Source organism: Jatropha curcas, chromosome 4 (genome assembly GCF_041381405.1).
Source record: "Jatropha curcas cultivar XTBG-Jc1 chromosome 4, XTBG_Jcur_1.0, whole genome shotgun sequence".
In the NCBI taxonomy this organism is placed as follows: domain Eukaryota; kingdom Viridiplantae; phylum Streptophyta; class Magnoliopsida; order Malpighiales; family Euphorbiaceae; genus Jatropha; species Jatropha curcas.
This window is the reverse complement of record NC_143154.1, coordinates 2,737,780-2,753,762: the sequence shown is the minus strand read 5'-3', so window position 1 is coordinate 2,753,762 and position 15,983 is coordinate 2,737,780. Positions and strand designations below refer to the sequence as shown.

General features: G+C 33.0%; 1 protein-coding gene across 1 annotated transcript; it reads left to right on the top strand.

The window, feature by feature from the left end:
* The first annotated feature begins 3,290 nt into the window (after positions 1-3,290).
* On the top strand, positions 3,291-9,894 carry LOC105628583 (altered inheritance of mitochondria protein). Its single transcript, XM_012210034.4, has 5 exons — positions 3,291-3,537; positions 5,599-5,756; positions 7,949-8,015; positions 9,571-9,640; positions 9,728-9,894. The coding sequence occupies exons 1-5, from the start codon at positions 3,330-3,332 to the stop codon at positions 9,846-9,848; spliced, it is 624 nt and encodes a 207-aa protein (XP_012065424.1). The 5' UTR covers positions 3,291-3,329; the 3' UTR covers positions 9,849-9,894.
* Positions 9,895-15,983: the final 6,089 nt, after the last annotated feature.

The following is a 15,983-nucleotide window of genomic DNA, read 5'->3' as shown; positions in this document are numbered from 1 at the left end:
AAAAACCCATGTAAAGCTAACACATAGAGGAACAAATAACTCTTCTATGACACTTCCTATTCCATCGTTAAATGGGGTAAAAATCAAGGTGAAGTTACTGGTAACTTTTCCAGCAAAACTTGTTTCAGCAAAAACTCAATATCTACTTCATTTATTCATTTCATCTCATGCTTTTTCACCATTTTCAGTCATCTTACTCAACATGAAACAACATACTTTCTCATTATCAACACACCACACAAATTCTCATGCAAGGAAATTAATTAAACGAAAAGAGATAGCACACCTTCACTCCAAAAAGCTTGAACTCTTCTTTTTAGCTTCCTTTTACCTTTGAGCTCACTTCTCCTATACATAAGAATTCTTATGAATCATCTAAAAATATCACCAAATGATTCAAGTATGAAATTCAAGAAGGTTTACTTACTTGGATAGAATAGAAGTTGAATTAATGCTTGAATCCCATTAAAATCTTCACTACCATTAAAAGTGATGGAGAAAGGAAAGTGTAAGAGGAAAGTAGAGGAAGAAGATGAAGATAAGGATGAAGAAATGAAAATGAATGGAACTCACGGGTACATCTCCAAAATATCATGGATTTTTATGTGAAAATTACCAAATGGTACCTCAAGTGTCAAAATGGTACAACTTAGTACCTCAACTTTATATTTTAGTGCAAGCAAGTCCTAATCCTTATACTTTGATCTTTTTGTTTCCTTCAAGTAAGTCCACTTCTTCTCCTTATTTCATTCTAGCCCACTCTAGACTCTAATGGCTCGAATCGGGTTTTGGAGCAGCCTGACTCGACTCTAAGCAACGACTCGATTCAATAGAAAAATGGGACGTTACATAAGGTCTATCGAAATTTCGGCAGCAACTCCTCTAAAATTTGACTAAACCACAATTCAACAATATAATATCAAAGTCCATCCGTCGGGCAATTCAAATCAATTCATTCCGTCCGCCATAACCTTATTTATCAATTATTCGATCAATCAATTCACACGGCGCATCCATCGGGCAATCAATTCACCACCCCATCCATCGCACTCACGTCTATTCACTTAATAATTCCAAATCAATTAATTAACAATTTATATTAACCTCCTAACGATATTTATTAAAATTCCTAAATTAGCTTACATAAATATTAGCTAGGACTTCTTATCTCAATATCAAACCTCCTAATTATAAATTATAATTATACTTCATGTAATTTATTTGACAATGTTCTAAACTAATTTGCAATTACGTTATTCTAAAATCCTAAACCAATTAACTAATCATATTAATCATATTCGGCATTGCTATTAACGCATACTAACCAAACGGATACTAATCGATCTAATTTATTTACAAAAGACTATAAGTGTTTTATATATATTTAAGCTATTCCAATAACCTAATTTCTTATTATTCAATTTAACTTACTTAATTACTCAATTAAATTCATTAATTAATTAATTCAGAATTTATACAAAAATTGAGAATTGAGTCTCAGAGAGTACCGATTGAAATTTGGGCGACGATTGCACAATCCTCGCGAAGAGAGGAAAATTCTGTCCCTCGGAGCCTCACCGGAGGCTCGCCGGCCGGTCACCGGTCCGCCGGCCGCCGTCAGCCGTGCACGGTAGCCGGAAAAATCGTTCTTACCCAAAATTTTGCGATCCACACACCCTTAGACTCGAACTGTCGTAGGGAGCTTGATTTTGTCGTCCGTTTGTTGAGCCCGTGGCTGGTCTAGCCGGAACGGGCATCGACAGCCACTGTCACCATTGCCGTCAATCCAAAGGAGGAGAACCGCATCTCACCTGCGCTGCAACAGCCGCCGGAGACGAAGGGAAGAACGAAGGAGAGACCGCGTTTCTCCGTGATGCGAGAGGAGCCGGCGTCGCCAGAAAGTCGTGGAACAGGAAAGCTCGACGCGATTCCGATCGCGACTCCTCCTGCCCAGCCACTCACACCAGAGACGAACAGAGAGAGACGAGATCAACGCTGTGGTGAGGAGACGACGACGAGGAGCTCAGGTGGTCGGAAAACGAGAGGAGGTGAGGGGGGGGGGGTCGCGTGCTGGCGCTGGCGCAAGGAAGGAGAAGAAGAAAGAAAAGAAAAGAAAAAAAAGAAAGAGAAAAAGAAAAAGAAAGAAAGAAAAAAAAATCTTGGAGCTTCTTGACCATTTCGATTCGATTCGAATCGATTTGGTCTAATTTAATGATTTGGCTTGATTTTTGCTCGGTTTGTAGGTTTTTCATTTGGTTTTCAGATTATTCGCATGGTTTTCGAAAAATCAATTTGATTTTTGGGTCCGGTTCAATTTATTTTGATTATTTTAGTTAGATTCCGTAACTTTTTCTCCATTTACCCAATAATAATAAAAAATATTAATTGTAACAATATTTGATTTTAGGATAATCAATTTATATATATTCATAATATGTTAAATTGCTGGAGTTTTGTATTATTTCTCAAAAATTTTAGGTGTTCTCAAATCGAAAGTTTCAATAATATATTTTGGGCTTGGGCCCAACTCGCAGACTTAGTCTCGATTTGAGACTGTATTTATATTTGCAGCCTACACGATCAAAATTTTTGATTTTTGATTTAAATAAAAATTCGAAAGTTTCGAAAATAAAAATTCGGGTATTTTAATATATTTATTAAAAAATAAATTTAATAAATATAAAATTTAAAATTTTGGAATGCTTAATTATCTACCATATTTATTTAAAAAAATATATATTATTTTTCAGTCATTGGGAGATTTGACTGCCGAAATAACACTATGAGCTACACAACATGGAATAACTCTCCCCTAGACTCCCCAAATTAATGAAAACATTTGTGATCGAGAATATAATCAGTCAACACATGATTGACTTAAAAAATAATTTTTATAAATATATCCAATCAACTAATAAAATATAATTTTTTAATTGGCTATAAATAAGATTATTTTATGATATCCTAAATTTTATCAAGGTCGCTATCGGAAATTCTATTATTCTCCCAATTCCCATATTTATATATTATAAATAGATAAAATGGCTTTCCAATGTTACACTCAATTATTTTTGATTTTAAAATAAATTATAATTTGGTCAAATTATTAAACAGTTATATTTGGGGACTTTTATTTAAGCAATTGAATTCCATTTTTATTGTGCGCTATCCTGTAAAACAAACAAGGTGTTAACGCTTGGGGACAGCAGGTCTCCGATGTCTCTCTATAAGACTTAAGCGACGTCGTCTTGCCCGATAAAGCAGTCCTTCTTTTGCCCTTTCCAATACAAACTAAAGTAATAGACGGAGGGAAAGTAAAACGAACATACATGGATAGGAGTAAAGAAGTAGGCGGAGGAGGAGGAGGAGGCCAAGGGGAAGGCGAGAAAGCTAGAAAAAATCAAAATCAAAGCGAAGCTAGAGGCGGAGTTGCTCCCAAAGGAAAATCATGCATAGGATATCTCTATCACTCTTCCTCTCTTAAATCCAATGGCATCAATCCTCGTTGCATCGGCATCCCTCGTACTCTTCAACAAGGTCTCTTTCTCTCTCGTATTTTCCCCTTGGTTATTGGGATGATAGAATAAACGAAATCTTCGGTTGTGATTTGCTTGATTTGATTTCTAACTTGTTCCTATTTGTATTATCCGGTGCCTTGATTGGCTGCTTGATGCGATTCTCGTGTTAAAATTGCGGCAAAGTTTGCAACTTTAGGGAAACTGTTATTCATTTCCTAGTTTAAATGGTTAGTCTTCCGTGGAAAGTTTAATGCGTTTATCTTGGATTAGGAATTCGTTAATTTGATTTAGGAAAAAGGAAGAACCTTTGACGTGGATCTCTTTTTGTTTCTATATGCTGTATGTTTTGATCTTTATTACCAAAAAAAAAAAATTTTTTTTTTTGGTGATAAGGTTTTTATTTGGTTGTTCGTTAATTTTTTTTTTTAGAAGTTGAAATGCTTGCAATTCATAGGAGCGGTGAGTCGCTTATAGGAATTATTTGTTGTTCTGAAACATGGTGGTCATGAATTTTCTTCTTCTAGTGCCTTGTATGCAAATGGGAACTTGATTTTCACGGAGATAGTTATGGGCATGAGGAAGCAGACATGTATGAAGTATGATAATGTGTTGGAGCGCCTTAGAGAATGATGTGACTTTTCTCAATTCATCTATGCGATTCAAAGAAAATGTATACCTATGCAATTGCAGGACATTTTCACAGCCTCGGCTTTGTACTCTAGTCAAGCACCAAAGTTGCATTTTCTTCTGCTATAACCCAAGATGACTGACTTCTATGATTTGAACCATCTTCCCAACTTATAATGACGATGAGGACATAACGAGTTGGATTTGTTGGACAGAAAAATTTTGAAAGGACTAGAATAGAGGAACAAGGTTGATTCTGATACTCTTTAGTGGGATTGCACCTGTTGTTTCAAGTGTGATAGGAATTTTCATTTGGATTGGATCTAAACTTATGGATGTTTGATGAATCGTTGGTGCCAGTCATTAAAAAGACTTCTTTGGTGATCCTGCAAGAAACAGGTAGTGCAAAGGGCTACCATTCGTGGCCTTAAGAATATGGAAGTTGTCCAAGGTCCTGTTATTCGAGGTTATTCCTTGTAGAATTACAATAATGATCAGGAAATAGCTCATGTTCCTATTGCAATGAGTGTCTCTCCTGTGGAAACCTTGTTGAAAGCTTTTTGTGATTGAAGGTATATGGAACAAGGAAATAGTTTGAAGAATGCCATGCTGATGCAACCAATACCAAACCTTAGTTAATTTGATCAAATAATGGGTTTCCGTTTCTGTTTCCAAGATTTTATCCTTGAACAAGTTTCCTGTGCATGGCCATACAAGCACATGAAGTGCTTGTAACTTAAGGTCGTTTTTTATTTAGTTGTAGGGTCCATGAGTGTGTTGTGTGTATAATAGTTAGTTTGTTAGTGGCTGTTTCAAGTTTGAGTAATGTATTTGGTTTAGTTTTTGTGGCATTTCTGTTATTGTATTAGGTTACTGTAAATAAAAAGGATATTCAGTTTTTGGCAGAATGAGGGCCAAAAGCTCTTCTTTAAACCAGGTCTTATTCTGTTTCTTTCTTTGGATCAAAATAGGTAAATCAAGGACCTACGATAGATAAAAGGATTCTTGTCTCATTAGATCCCTCATTGATCTTGTGATCTTACCACACTATTCCCGCTCCATGCTTAAATCTTATTAATTAGTCTTCATAGTTGTTCGGATGTTGGTCTGAAGTCTACCAAAATATCTTCATTGTATCATCGGTGCCACATAAGCACTTTCTGTTCAAGAAGATGCCAGTGGAATTGATTTTGATGACATGCTAACTAACTGTACAAAAAATGTTAATTCAATATCAGTCGCACTAGGTCCGTCGTACATATGATTGAAAATGTATTGTATGCTTGTGGCAATATGGTGCAATGCTTTTCAATCGCTTCTTTTGCCTTTTGAGTGTAAGAAAAGGTGCTCTCATTTGATACCTTGTTAGCTTTGGTAATCAAATTCTTTCATCTTGTTTGTGAACATTAGAATTATCCTTTGTGTCCATCCTAATACTTGTTTTGATGATCAGTTCCCAGTAACCTTGTTGGAGTATCTAAGGCTGAAGCTTCTAAAAAGGGCGGGATTCTTACGGATATGTATTATGGTTGTGCTGGGTACTCTATCTATGTCACTAATGACCACTCTACAGATAAGCTACTGACAAAGCCAGCATGTTCGGGCCTTGAGGTCTCTCTTTCTCTGTGTTTGTGTGTGTGCATGCAGATGCACTTTTGTTTTCTTTTGAGCTTCTATCATTTTAATTATGTCATGGATTTTGCTTTTGACTTCCATTGCTTGGTTCAATGGACAGAATGCAGCCACTTGTCACCTAGGAGTGTAAATCAAGCTGAGCTGAGTAAAGTTTTGTCCATGTAATATTACTTGAGCTTAAGTTTAAACTAAACTAAAACTTTATTGTTAAGCTTCTTTGATCTAAAAGGTCGGGCTTAGTGCTGTAAAATAACCTAAACCCTAGGGAAAGAAAAACCATTTTTAGATAATTTTGTTTATAGTTTTGGACATTAAATGAATGCAAAAGTGGCCTTTTCTTTTAATATATATCTCTAGTAGACAATTGTATGAGTGAGTTTGCCCAAAGTCATATGGCATCAGTCTGGAATAATGAAGGATTGGTTCCTTGTTTCAAAGAAGAGGCAGTGCTTAAGGGTGTAATTTGAACGGTATGGAATGGAATGACCCTCATTCCAATTCCGTTTCAAAATATTTTGGAATTTGAAATCGCATTCCATTCAATTCCAAATATTTTTTGGAATTAGGGACTAAAGAATTAAGTCTAAGGATTGCATTGAACATTATTCTGATACCATTTCATTACATAAAAATAGAATTAAGTATATAAGAAATAGCATTGTAGATAGTTTGTACGGCAAAATGTAATACAAATTAACCATTTGTATTTATTTTATGTAAGCAAAATTTATGCTTTAATATTATATAGATAAAAAAATGAGTATATAACGAGTATAGTCAATGTCCAATGCACGTCATATAAAAGACTAGTAATATTATAAAATCAACAAAAGATAATACCATTCATATTAGCATGTATCAATATATGTAGTCACCAAGATCTTTAAAAAGTACTAAATCCACATACAAAAAAAAAATATATACATTATGAGTCTAAGTATATTAAAATATTTCAAACCAATATAATCTAATAAAAAGTAAGACATTATAACTTAGAATCATAATTTTCAACCCAAGAAAGTATATATGAGTATTCAAGCACATAGTATATATTAATTACTAATTAGGGTTAGGGTTAAAATATTCTATTAATCTACGTAGTTTTAGAATTAAATAGAAGTTTTCTTAAAAATATGAAGAATTAAGATATTTTATTCTAATCTTTAATTTAATATTTATTTTAAAATATATAATTATAAATTAAAGAATAATAAAATAAAAATTCGTATATGGATTCGAATATAGAATTTTATTTTTAGTTTCCATTCCATATTCCATATATCAATATTTTAAAAACTGCATTCCATTTTAAATTCCATATTCCAAATTAACATTTGGTTTGAAATTTCGATTTGGATTGCAATATTCCAATCCAACTTACACTGCTAACAGTGCTCTTTTTATTTTATTTATGGTCAATATGTAGTACAGAGTGTCACATCTATGCAACCTTTTTTTTTTTCCTGCTTCATATACTTGTATTTATAATAAGTATCTACCATAATAGTTCCTTTTGATTCATGACATTATTGTGAAAAGTTTCATGACATAGTATGATGTAAAGACGACCTTCTATTTCACTTATTGCTAAAAAAGACCAATTTTGATGAGATAGTGATTATTCATTGAGTTAGAGTTGAGTATCTAACAAACATAAACTAGCCTTTCCATGAATGTATTCAAGTCGGATGCTCCTGTTGTGTGTTGTTAAACAAACTCAAGTTTTTGTTCAAACTTGTTTATCTGTGTTTGCAAACAAATAGAATCGAATTTTTTTAGTCTGTTTGTGAGTTGTTCAATGAGCAAAATATTTTTCTTATACCACATTTTCATTTATAGGCTTTTATGTTTTTTTTTATCATTTTGTTATTCCTGTTTTATCTGTAATTGGCCTGTGGTTGGAGACAGGTGGGGATTGATTAGGTTTGGCTGTTTAAACAATTAACTGCATCTATGAGGCTGCATGTTTATATGATTGTGTTGTTCCAAAATGGGTCATGCTACTGAATAGAGTTTGTGAATCATTTTGATGATGCATTTTAAATTCAATCTGGCTGTGTCAAATTGGCTATCTGCTCTGGGCATGATGTAATACTTTTTGTTCTGTTTTTGTCCTAGTTTCTTAAGAACAAAAAGGTTGCAATCTGAACAGTTTTGAGTTTTTGCAGTTGATAGTGGAAGGAGTTGCTAATGCTGATAGTGCATCTGCTCCGGCTCATGTTCATAGTAAAGAAGGTAAGAAATCACCATGGTTTATGCTATATCTTATTGCATGTTGACTTCAGTGAAATCCATGTCAGACATATTTCTCAGTACAGTAGATTATCACATCTGCTTTTGCTGAATGACAGTGTGAGCTTCTGTGCTTTTGTAACATGTAGTTCTATGTGCAGGGACAATCTGTTCCACATAAATATAATTATGAATATAAATGTTGATTGATATATTTTGTGCATATGCATAATGTGTGTACATTAATGTCTTTGTAATGCAATGGAAAGAGAATGAGAATTAGAGGGGCTCCCCCCTCCAATCTCGAGATGAGGGCCTTTCTTGTCATTGCGTATTATTCATGCAAGGATAATATTCCGACCATCATTGGAATCTTATCCAAGGATCCAATCACTTTCATTAGAAATACTTTGAACCAGATGAAATATCTCAATTAGTTGGCAGATTCTTTCTCCCCCCCTCCCCCCCCCCCCCCCCCCCCCCCTCTTTAAAAAAAAAAAAATAGTGTCCTAGAACTAGATAGTGAAGCAGATAAATTAGTTTTTAAGCATATTCCAGCAAGCCTCAAAATCCCAGCATGACTCCAATTTCTGGACTCGAGGGCTGTAAAAACAAGGCAGTTAATAGAACATTGCAAAAGTTGGGACTACGTGGGTCTCTTCTTAGGGCCTTGCTTCAGCAAGGTTGCAACTGGATAATGGCCTTGAACTTGTTTTGGACTATGGTTAAGAAAGTCGAATAAAAATTAATTCCATTTGGCTGATAATTTGCTAAATAAACCAGCATTCAAAATAAACTTGAAACATTTGGCTGGCTTTTCATCTGCTGAACTAGAAAGTTAAAGGTTTTAGAGTGAATCAGGTGATTGCTATCGATAGCTACTTCCAGGAGCAAGTGAATAAACCTTTATATTGATTGAAAGGAGATTAATTCAAAATGGAAATATTTTTGCTATTTGAGAAATATTTTGTTAGTCAATAAAGCATAATTGAACTTCTCGATTTGGTTAATGTATCATTGATGTGGAGTAGCTTTGCTTCTAACTATTAGCAATTTAACAGAACTTGCTGCTGTAAATGCCTCTTTTAAAATTGTACTATATGGGGAAAAGATTGAGGACAAGATATTATCTCATATAGGTTGCTCATTACTTTGTTATTTTAGTAATCCAAATAATTTTTACCTATTACAGTGACTTTTATAGCCAATACAAACCTTTTTTCCTTTTGAGGCGAGGATTTTGTTGAGGCATGTCTATTTTCTTAGGCATGGCGTATTACTTTTATTAGAATATTTACAACCTATTGGATAAGGTATTCCTGCAAAAGGTACAACTTATTATTACTATCTTTCTTTCCCCCGCCTTAAAATGATCTTGTTTGTGGGCCCTAAAGTTAAACCATTGCCCCCTTGCCTTGCTTGATTTTCCATCATTTTAAGACGTTATATAATTATGTATATAGACATTAACATTGTGTTTATTCTTCTCTGGTCTTCAAATGGTATGTCTCTTATATTTCTGTATGTCGTTTAATTTTTATCCATTGTTTTCTTTAAGATGGCAGAGAATTTCCTCAGCCTCGAACACATAAACCAGGGCATTCTGCAGGAGATGATTTTCTGAGCAGGCAAGCAAATGCTTTAAATCATTATTCAATGTGCACATATTTGTTGATGAACATAACATTAAATATTTGGGTTATGCTAAGCTGCAGGTATACAAGGAATGCAAGCTTGGTTGCATCAGGGGTGGCGAGAAACATGCAAAAAGTGGGGAATTATGTGAAAGAAAGCATAGATGATATCTTATTCCCATACCGAAGGCGACCGAAGTGAGGTCGTCAGTTTGGGATAATGCCTGAAGGAAAAGAGAATTAGCTGAGATGAAGAAAAGTCATGGTTAATCTGCTATTTGCATTAAAATTATGTAATTTTCTCCTAATGCCACTTTTATCTCCATCCTCCCAACTCCCTCTTAATAATGGAACGTGAGGTAAGTGGTAAAAAGGAGAATTTTTTTTTTTTTTATTTTTTGTCATTGTTCATTAACCAAGACAGATGTTACAGTTGAATGTTTAAAATGTTGTTTATTGAATAGATAGAGAGGAAGTGAGCTGTTGTTTATATAGTAGTATTTTACTCTTCTATTTGAAAGAATTGATATGTTTATTTAAGTATAATCTATTGTTAATCCTTAAATATGATTTCTCTTATGAGAAAAATCCTTGGCTAGCAAGTGTACCGAGGCAATCAGGATCGGCCGAGTCAGCAAGGAGGTCAGGCTAGAATCTTTGACCTTAATTCTATGCAAGCTCAACCGATCCATTCATTTCATCTAGCTTTTTCATAAGGCTTGTCTTGATTATTTGTAGTGTTCGGTGTTTCATCGAATATTAGCAAATTATATTCTAAAAGTTGGGAAAAAATTTGAAAAATTTACATTTCAAGGATGAATTTATGTTTTCCTTTTTTTTTTTTTAAATAAAAAAAAGAAATACAAGAGAGGATTCAAACTTTTTCTAGTTAGATTGTGGGATCTCATTAGTTAAATTAATTTAACTATATTTTTTTCTTATATTAATAATTTCTTAAACTTTTAGAATAGGATAAATAAGTATTATATTAAAAATTTTAAGTTTGATTATTTTAATATTTTTTTCTTCATCATCTCGTAAATTCAATTAATATATTAATTATTTACACGAATTATATTAAGGTATTGTGGAAAAATAAAAAGAAAAATATTTCTAAAAATTCAATTGTGGTTGTTTAAAGAATATTTTATCTACTATCCTATTCCCCATTACACCTTTTATGCAATCTCTAAAGCCTTCCATTGAAAAGTTATCTATATCTACCACAATGTCCATTATATCACCACCCACATATACCTTACCACTCTCAGCCACATCATTAAGGAAAATCCCACCATAATTTATCTCAAGCATGTAACTGTAATCACTACACATTCAAAACAAAAGAAAAGAAAGAGCAATACATCATTTATTTATAGAAATTTCAATCAAAGTTATCGACTATTCCTTTGACATAAAAAGCATGTTTTCCTTTTCAAATAACGCAAATAATGCAAGGAGAGTATGTTCAATTATAAGTTTAAACCACACACAGAAGCTGTAAGTTAAAGATTTAGGGAAATACTTTTGTTCCCATTGTCGGAAATGCTGAAGAGAAGCATTCCAATCCCGCGCAATCTCAATGTTAAATCTAACGACGTGATATTATTTTCCCTTTCTCAGCAATTTGATTGATTTTTTTTCTTAAATTACGCTAAAAATTTAAGAAGAATTTGAGAAGAGAGTGATGTTTGTGAAAGGGGGAAGGCGCCGCTCTTTCTTTCATTCAGTCCCGATTTACGTTAGAATTTGGAAAAAAATTGTGTTTGGGGCGATAATAAATAAGGGCAAATGGGACATGTAGGCATCCCTTTTGCCACGTTGGCGTCCTACGTATAAAATTAGTCAGTTCACATTAGCTGTAACACCCGCCGCCCAGCCCCAAGAGACCCGACGACGGATGCCACATTCGGTGCTGGAGACACCGTCCTAACATAACATATAAATCATAAAATCAGATTATGAATTAGAAGTGATTAAGTATCGACAAGTTTAGCGAGTAATTTTTTTCAATTTGTTTTTGAAATATATATATATAACTTATGAAAACAATTTAGGAAAAATCCTACAGCAAAACTGCAAGAGTTTCCCTTTAAAAACCGAGCTCGCCAAACATGTGAATACAAAACACTCCCAATTTTAAACTCTAAACCCCCAGCAAACTCCAGTAATCACCATAACAATACAACAACACTTCTATACCTTCATAACTATAGAAACCCTCAATAGCATTTTAATGATCATCAATTAAATGCATTCATTATATATATATATCAAGTCCTTATGTTCTTAATCATACCAACTATCTTAAACATATTTTATATCCAAACATTAAATAAAATCTCATGCTTATCTCCAAATATATACACCAAAATAATTTATCATTACATGCTTAAGTCATAATTCAAATAACATAATATCTGAAAATGTAATAATTATACATGCAATGATTCTTAAGTACATCAAACTAATTCTACCACTACTAAAATAGTCGCTTCTGGTCTGAAGCTACTCTTCTGATCTTCAAGTAGCAACCACGGACTTCAACCTGCGCGTGATAAAAATCAACGCGCTGAGTATAAAACTCAGTGGTGCTCATAAATGACAAACTTACCAATGTTGCACTGGCAACACACTTAAAACATAAATTTTCATCAAAAGAGCATACATTTACATTTATAGCAAAAGAAATATCAAATAAACTTATAATTAATAACATAAATAATTTAATTTTTTTATACCATAAATCCTTTACTTAAACATTTATTATATCAATACATATACTATTTATTTTTAAAACTATGTACCGAAATATTATGCTTTGAAAATTCATTTGATAACATAATCATAAATTTCCAAACTAAGGTTTGTTGAAATAATATACTGTCATTCATTCAAGTGCCTTAAAAATATTTTCCAAGGGCTCGCATACACTTAGGAGAAAGAGAAGCAGATAGGTTTTCATAACTTATTCATAATGGCTTTAGGTCGCCAACCTTTTCATAACATATAGAGCGCGTCCGCCCTAACATAAGACACCCACTTGCCTAGCATATGATCATAGCTTCTTATCATAATGGCATTAGATGCCGAGTATGCTCATCATACATAAATTCAAATCACGCATCAAATTCACACCAAGTAATTAGAGCCCAAAATCCTTGTTTTAATTCTTAATTCATAACACTTCTCATAAAACTTGTCTTATTCTTTAGTCTTCTTAAATTCATAATGTAAGCTTACTTTAGAACTTAACTCATAAAAATTTCATACTTGTACGTAATTACTTAATATAGGAAATTTCTCATAAATTCCTTTTCTTTTAAAACTTTCTTAAAATCATAATAAAATTTATCATAAGAAATTTCTTATCATATAAAATCATACTTTCCTTATTCAAAATTCAAAGCACATACACCTTAAATACCCATTTTTTTTTTAAACTCTAAACATATGAAAGTTATCAAAATATTCATACATATTTCACATATATAAAACAATTAAGTAAGCATTATTACCCTAAGGTGGTTTGACCTCTTAATGAAAACCAAGGGGAGAAATTTCCTTCTCCAATCAAGCATACTAACATAACTCTTATGCACCAAAGTATTCATTTCAACCCTCATCATGCATTATCTAAGCCAATTCCACACTCTTTCCCGAAATTTCCAACAATTTTTCCCATTTATATCCATTTAAACATATTCATAATAACACTAGTCAAACTTGTCTTAGTTTTGTTAAATAAATCCTAAAATATACAAATAATCAAGAGAACTTCATCACACATGCTTCATACATACCCTTATCCAAATAAACCTATGATTTAAGACATAAGATATTTTCAGCATTAAAATAACCTTGACCTTTGCAGGGTTTTTAAGACATAACTTGAGTTATAGGTCTCCAAATGGAACGAAATTAGATTCATTAGAAAGCTAAGACAAAATGCTACAAATGTTATGAAGGGATCACAGCCCAGATCAATCTGCAAGGTAGCAAACAAAAGCTAAGAACACAGACCAACAGTCCAGACCTGATTCAGTAGAACCAAGTCCAATGTTTATTGAATTACTCCTTAACCAAACACTCAAATTAATTGAATCCAAAACCAGAGAAGTCTCAAGACACAGGGCAACAACTCTCATGAAGAACTCAGAACATAATCTTGCCATTATAGTGGTCAAAATGGGCAATCAATTCAATGATGCATGTGACCCGTCATAACACAGTCAGTTTGGGTGTTTCAGCCATAAGTTGAGCTATATATCTCCAAATTGGACACAAGAGGATGGGTTGGAAAGCTAAGAGAGAGACCTACAACTTTTATGAAGGACTCAGACACAAATGGAAACTAGAAAGGATCGAAAAATGGTCCTTAATCTCACTCAATAACCCGTTTTTCCCAACTTCAGTTTTCTTCAACCATGAAAAGAACATGAACAACAAAGGTACAAGGTAGCAATGTCTACCACATAATAAGTACTCATCAAACATCACCCAAGAGCATATTATTGCAACCAAAATTCAACAAATCAATCATTTCATACAAAATCCCAAAATATACACATGATTGCATAAAGGCACAAAGTCAAAAATTCGAGTAAGGTAAGTGTGTTTATGAACACTAACCTTAAAAATAAGCTTTAGCAAGCTTAAATGAAAGCTTTCTAAGCCCTAACTTGCCTTAACTCCATGGTAGAGGTTTCTCCAACCTTTGGCTCAAGTAGAGAATCTCCAAATTTCTTGAAAGAATTCACCAAAAATTACTTCTCAAGCTTTAATCTCAAAGATTAATTAATTAAATCAAGTTTAATGGTGTGAATTTGGTGGATTTAGTGAGTAGAAGTGAAAAAAAAAACAAAGAAGAGAAGAAGAGAGGAAGTTGGCGTTGGAAATGGAGGAGAAGAAAAGAAAAAGTGTTGCTCAATAATTGAGGAGTTGACATATAAAGCAACTAAAGGGTATTTTGGTCTTTTCTCCAAATTGGAGGGTGTTTTGGTCTTTTCTCCAAATATTCTCCAATTAAATTCCTTCAAAATATTATTTATCTCCACAAAACTCTCTAATTTATTCCATAAAAATAATTCCTCAAATTTCCTCCATAAAAATAATTTAATATAACACCATAATTCACTATTCACTAATTATCTAAATTCTCCAAAAATATTCCTTACTTACTTTCTACCCATAAAAACCATGCATACATGCTCCAAAAATGTTAGATAAAATATAAAACATAAATACTAATTTTTCCGGACCAAAATAATACTTATTCCCGGGCTGATGGTACTATTCACAGACCGGTGGTACTATTCACAGACCGGTAAAACTATTGTTTTAGACACAGAAAAATCAGGGCGTTACATAAGCGGATACGTAGGTGTTTGTGGGTCCCATTAAGTTTCATTAGATTTTTCAGTAGTCCATCTTATCAGGGGACACCAAAATGAAAAAAAATTATAAGTTTGGATACTCAATTGTCACAATTTTCCATTCATACACAAAAATAGAAAAAAAATGTCAAATTCGAGCATTAAAATTAACATTACCTCTTTTGTAAATAATCTTATTTTTGTACCTAATTGTAGGGGTGGCTATGGTTCCAGAACCGCCGGTTTCAGTTCCAAAAATTTGGAACCGGGATCGAATTGGAAATTGACAGTTTCGGTTACGGTCTGGAACTAAACGGTTATAGTTCTGGTTTCGGTTTCTTAATGGTTCCAAAACCGACGGTTCCGGCTGGTTCTCCGATCAATTTTCCGGCGAATCGCATAATTGTAAAATAAAAAAGTAGAGAACATTTTTTCTTCAAAATTTAAATTTAAAAATTTGTGAAATAATTTCTAAAAAAAAATACCCTTAAAAAATTAAAACATGCTTGAACTTAATTTATTAAAAAAAAAAAAACGCTTGAACTTAATTTATTTTTTTAAACAAAAAGTCTATCCCTCAAGATTTTGATTCTTGAGTTGGAATTTCCAATTTTTCATTTGAATATCTCTCAAGATTATATTGGTCGGGAGCGAAATTGAAGATATCGTTTGTAGGGATAGATGAATATTGTATTTCTCCGACCTTTCTCTTGCCCTTAGCGGAACTTGAGTTTCCTCTACTTGCCATTATAGGAAAATAATATGTAACTTGAAAAATTAAATGAAAAAAATTAGAGAGAATAATTAGAGATTGAAATTTGAAGAAATTAATTGACAATAATTTGGACAAATAATTGGAGATTGGACTTTGAAGAAATTATTTTGCAATGTTTGGACAATAATTTATAAATGAAAATTGAAGAGATCGTAGAATAGAGGATAATATAGATAACATAGAGTAG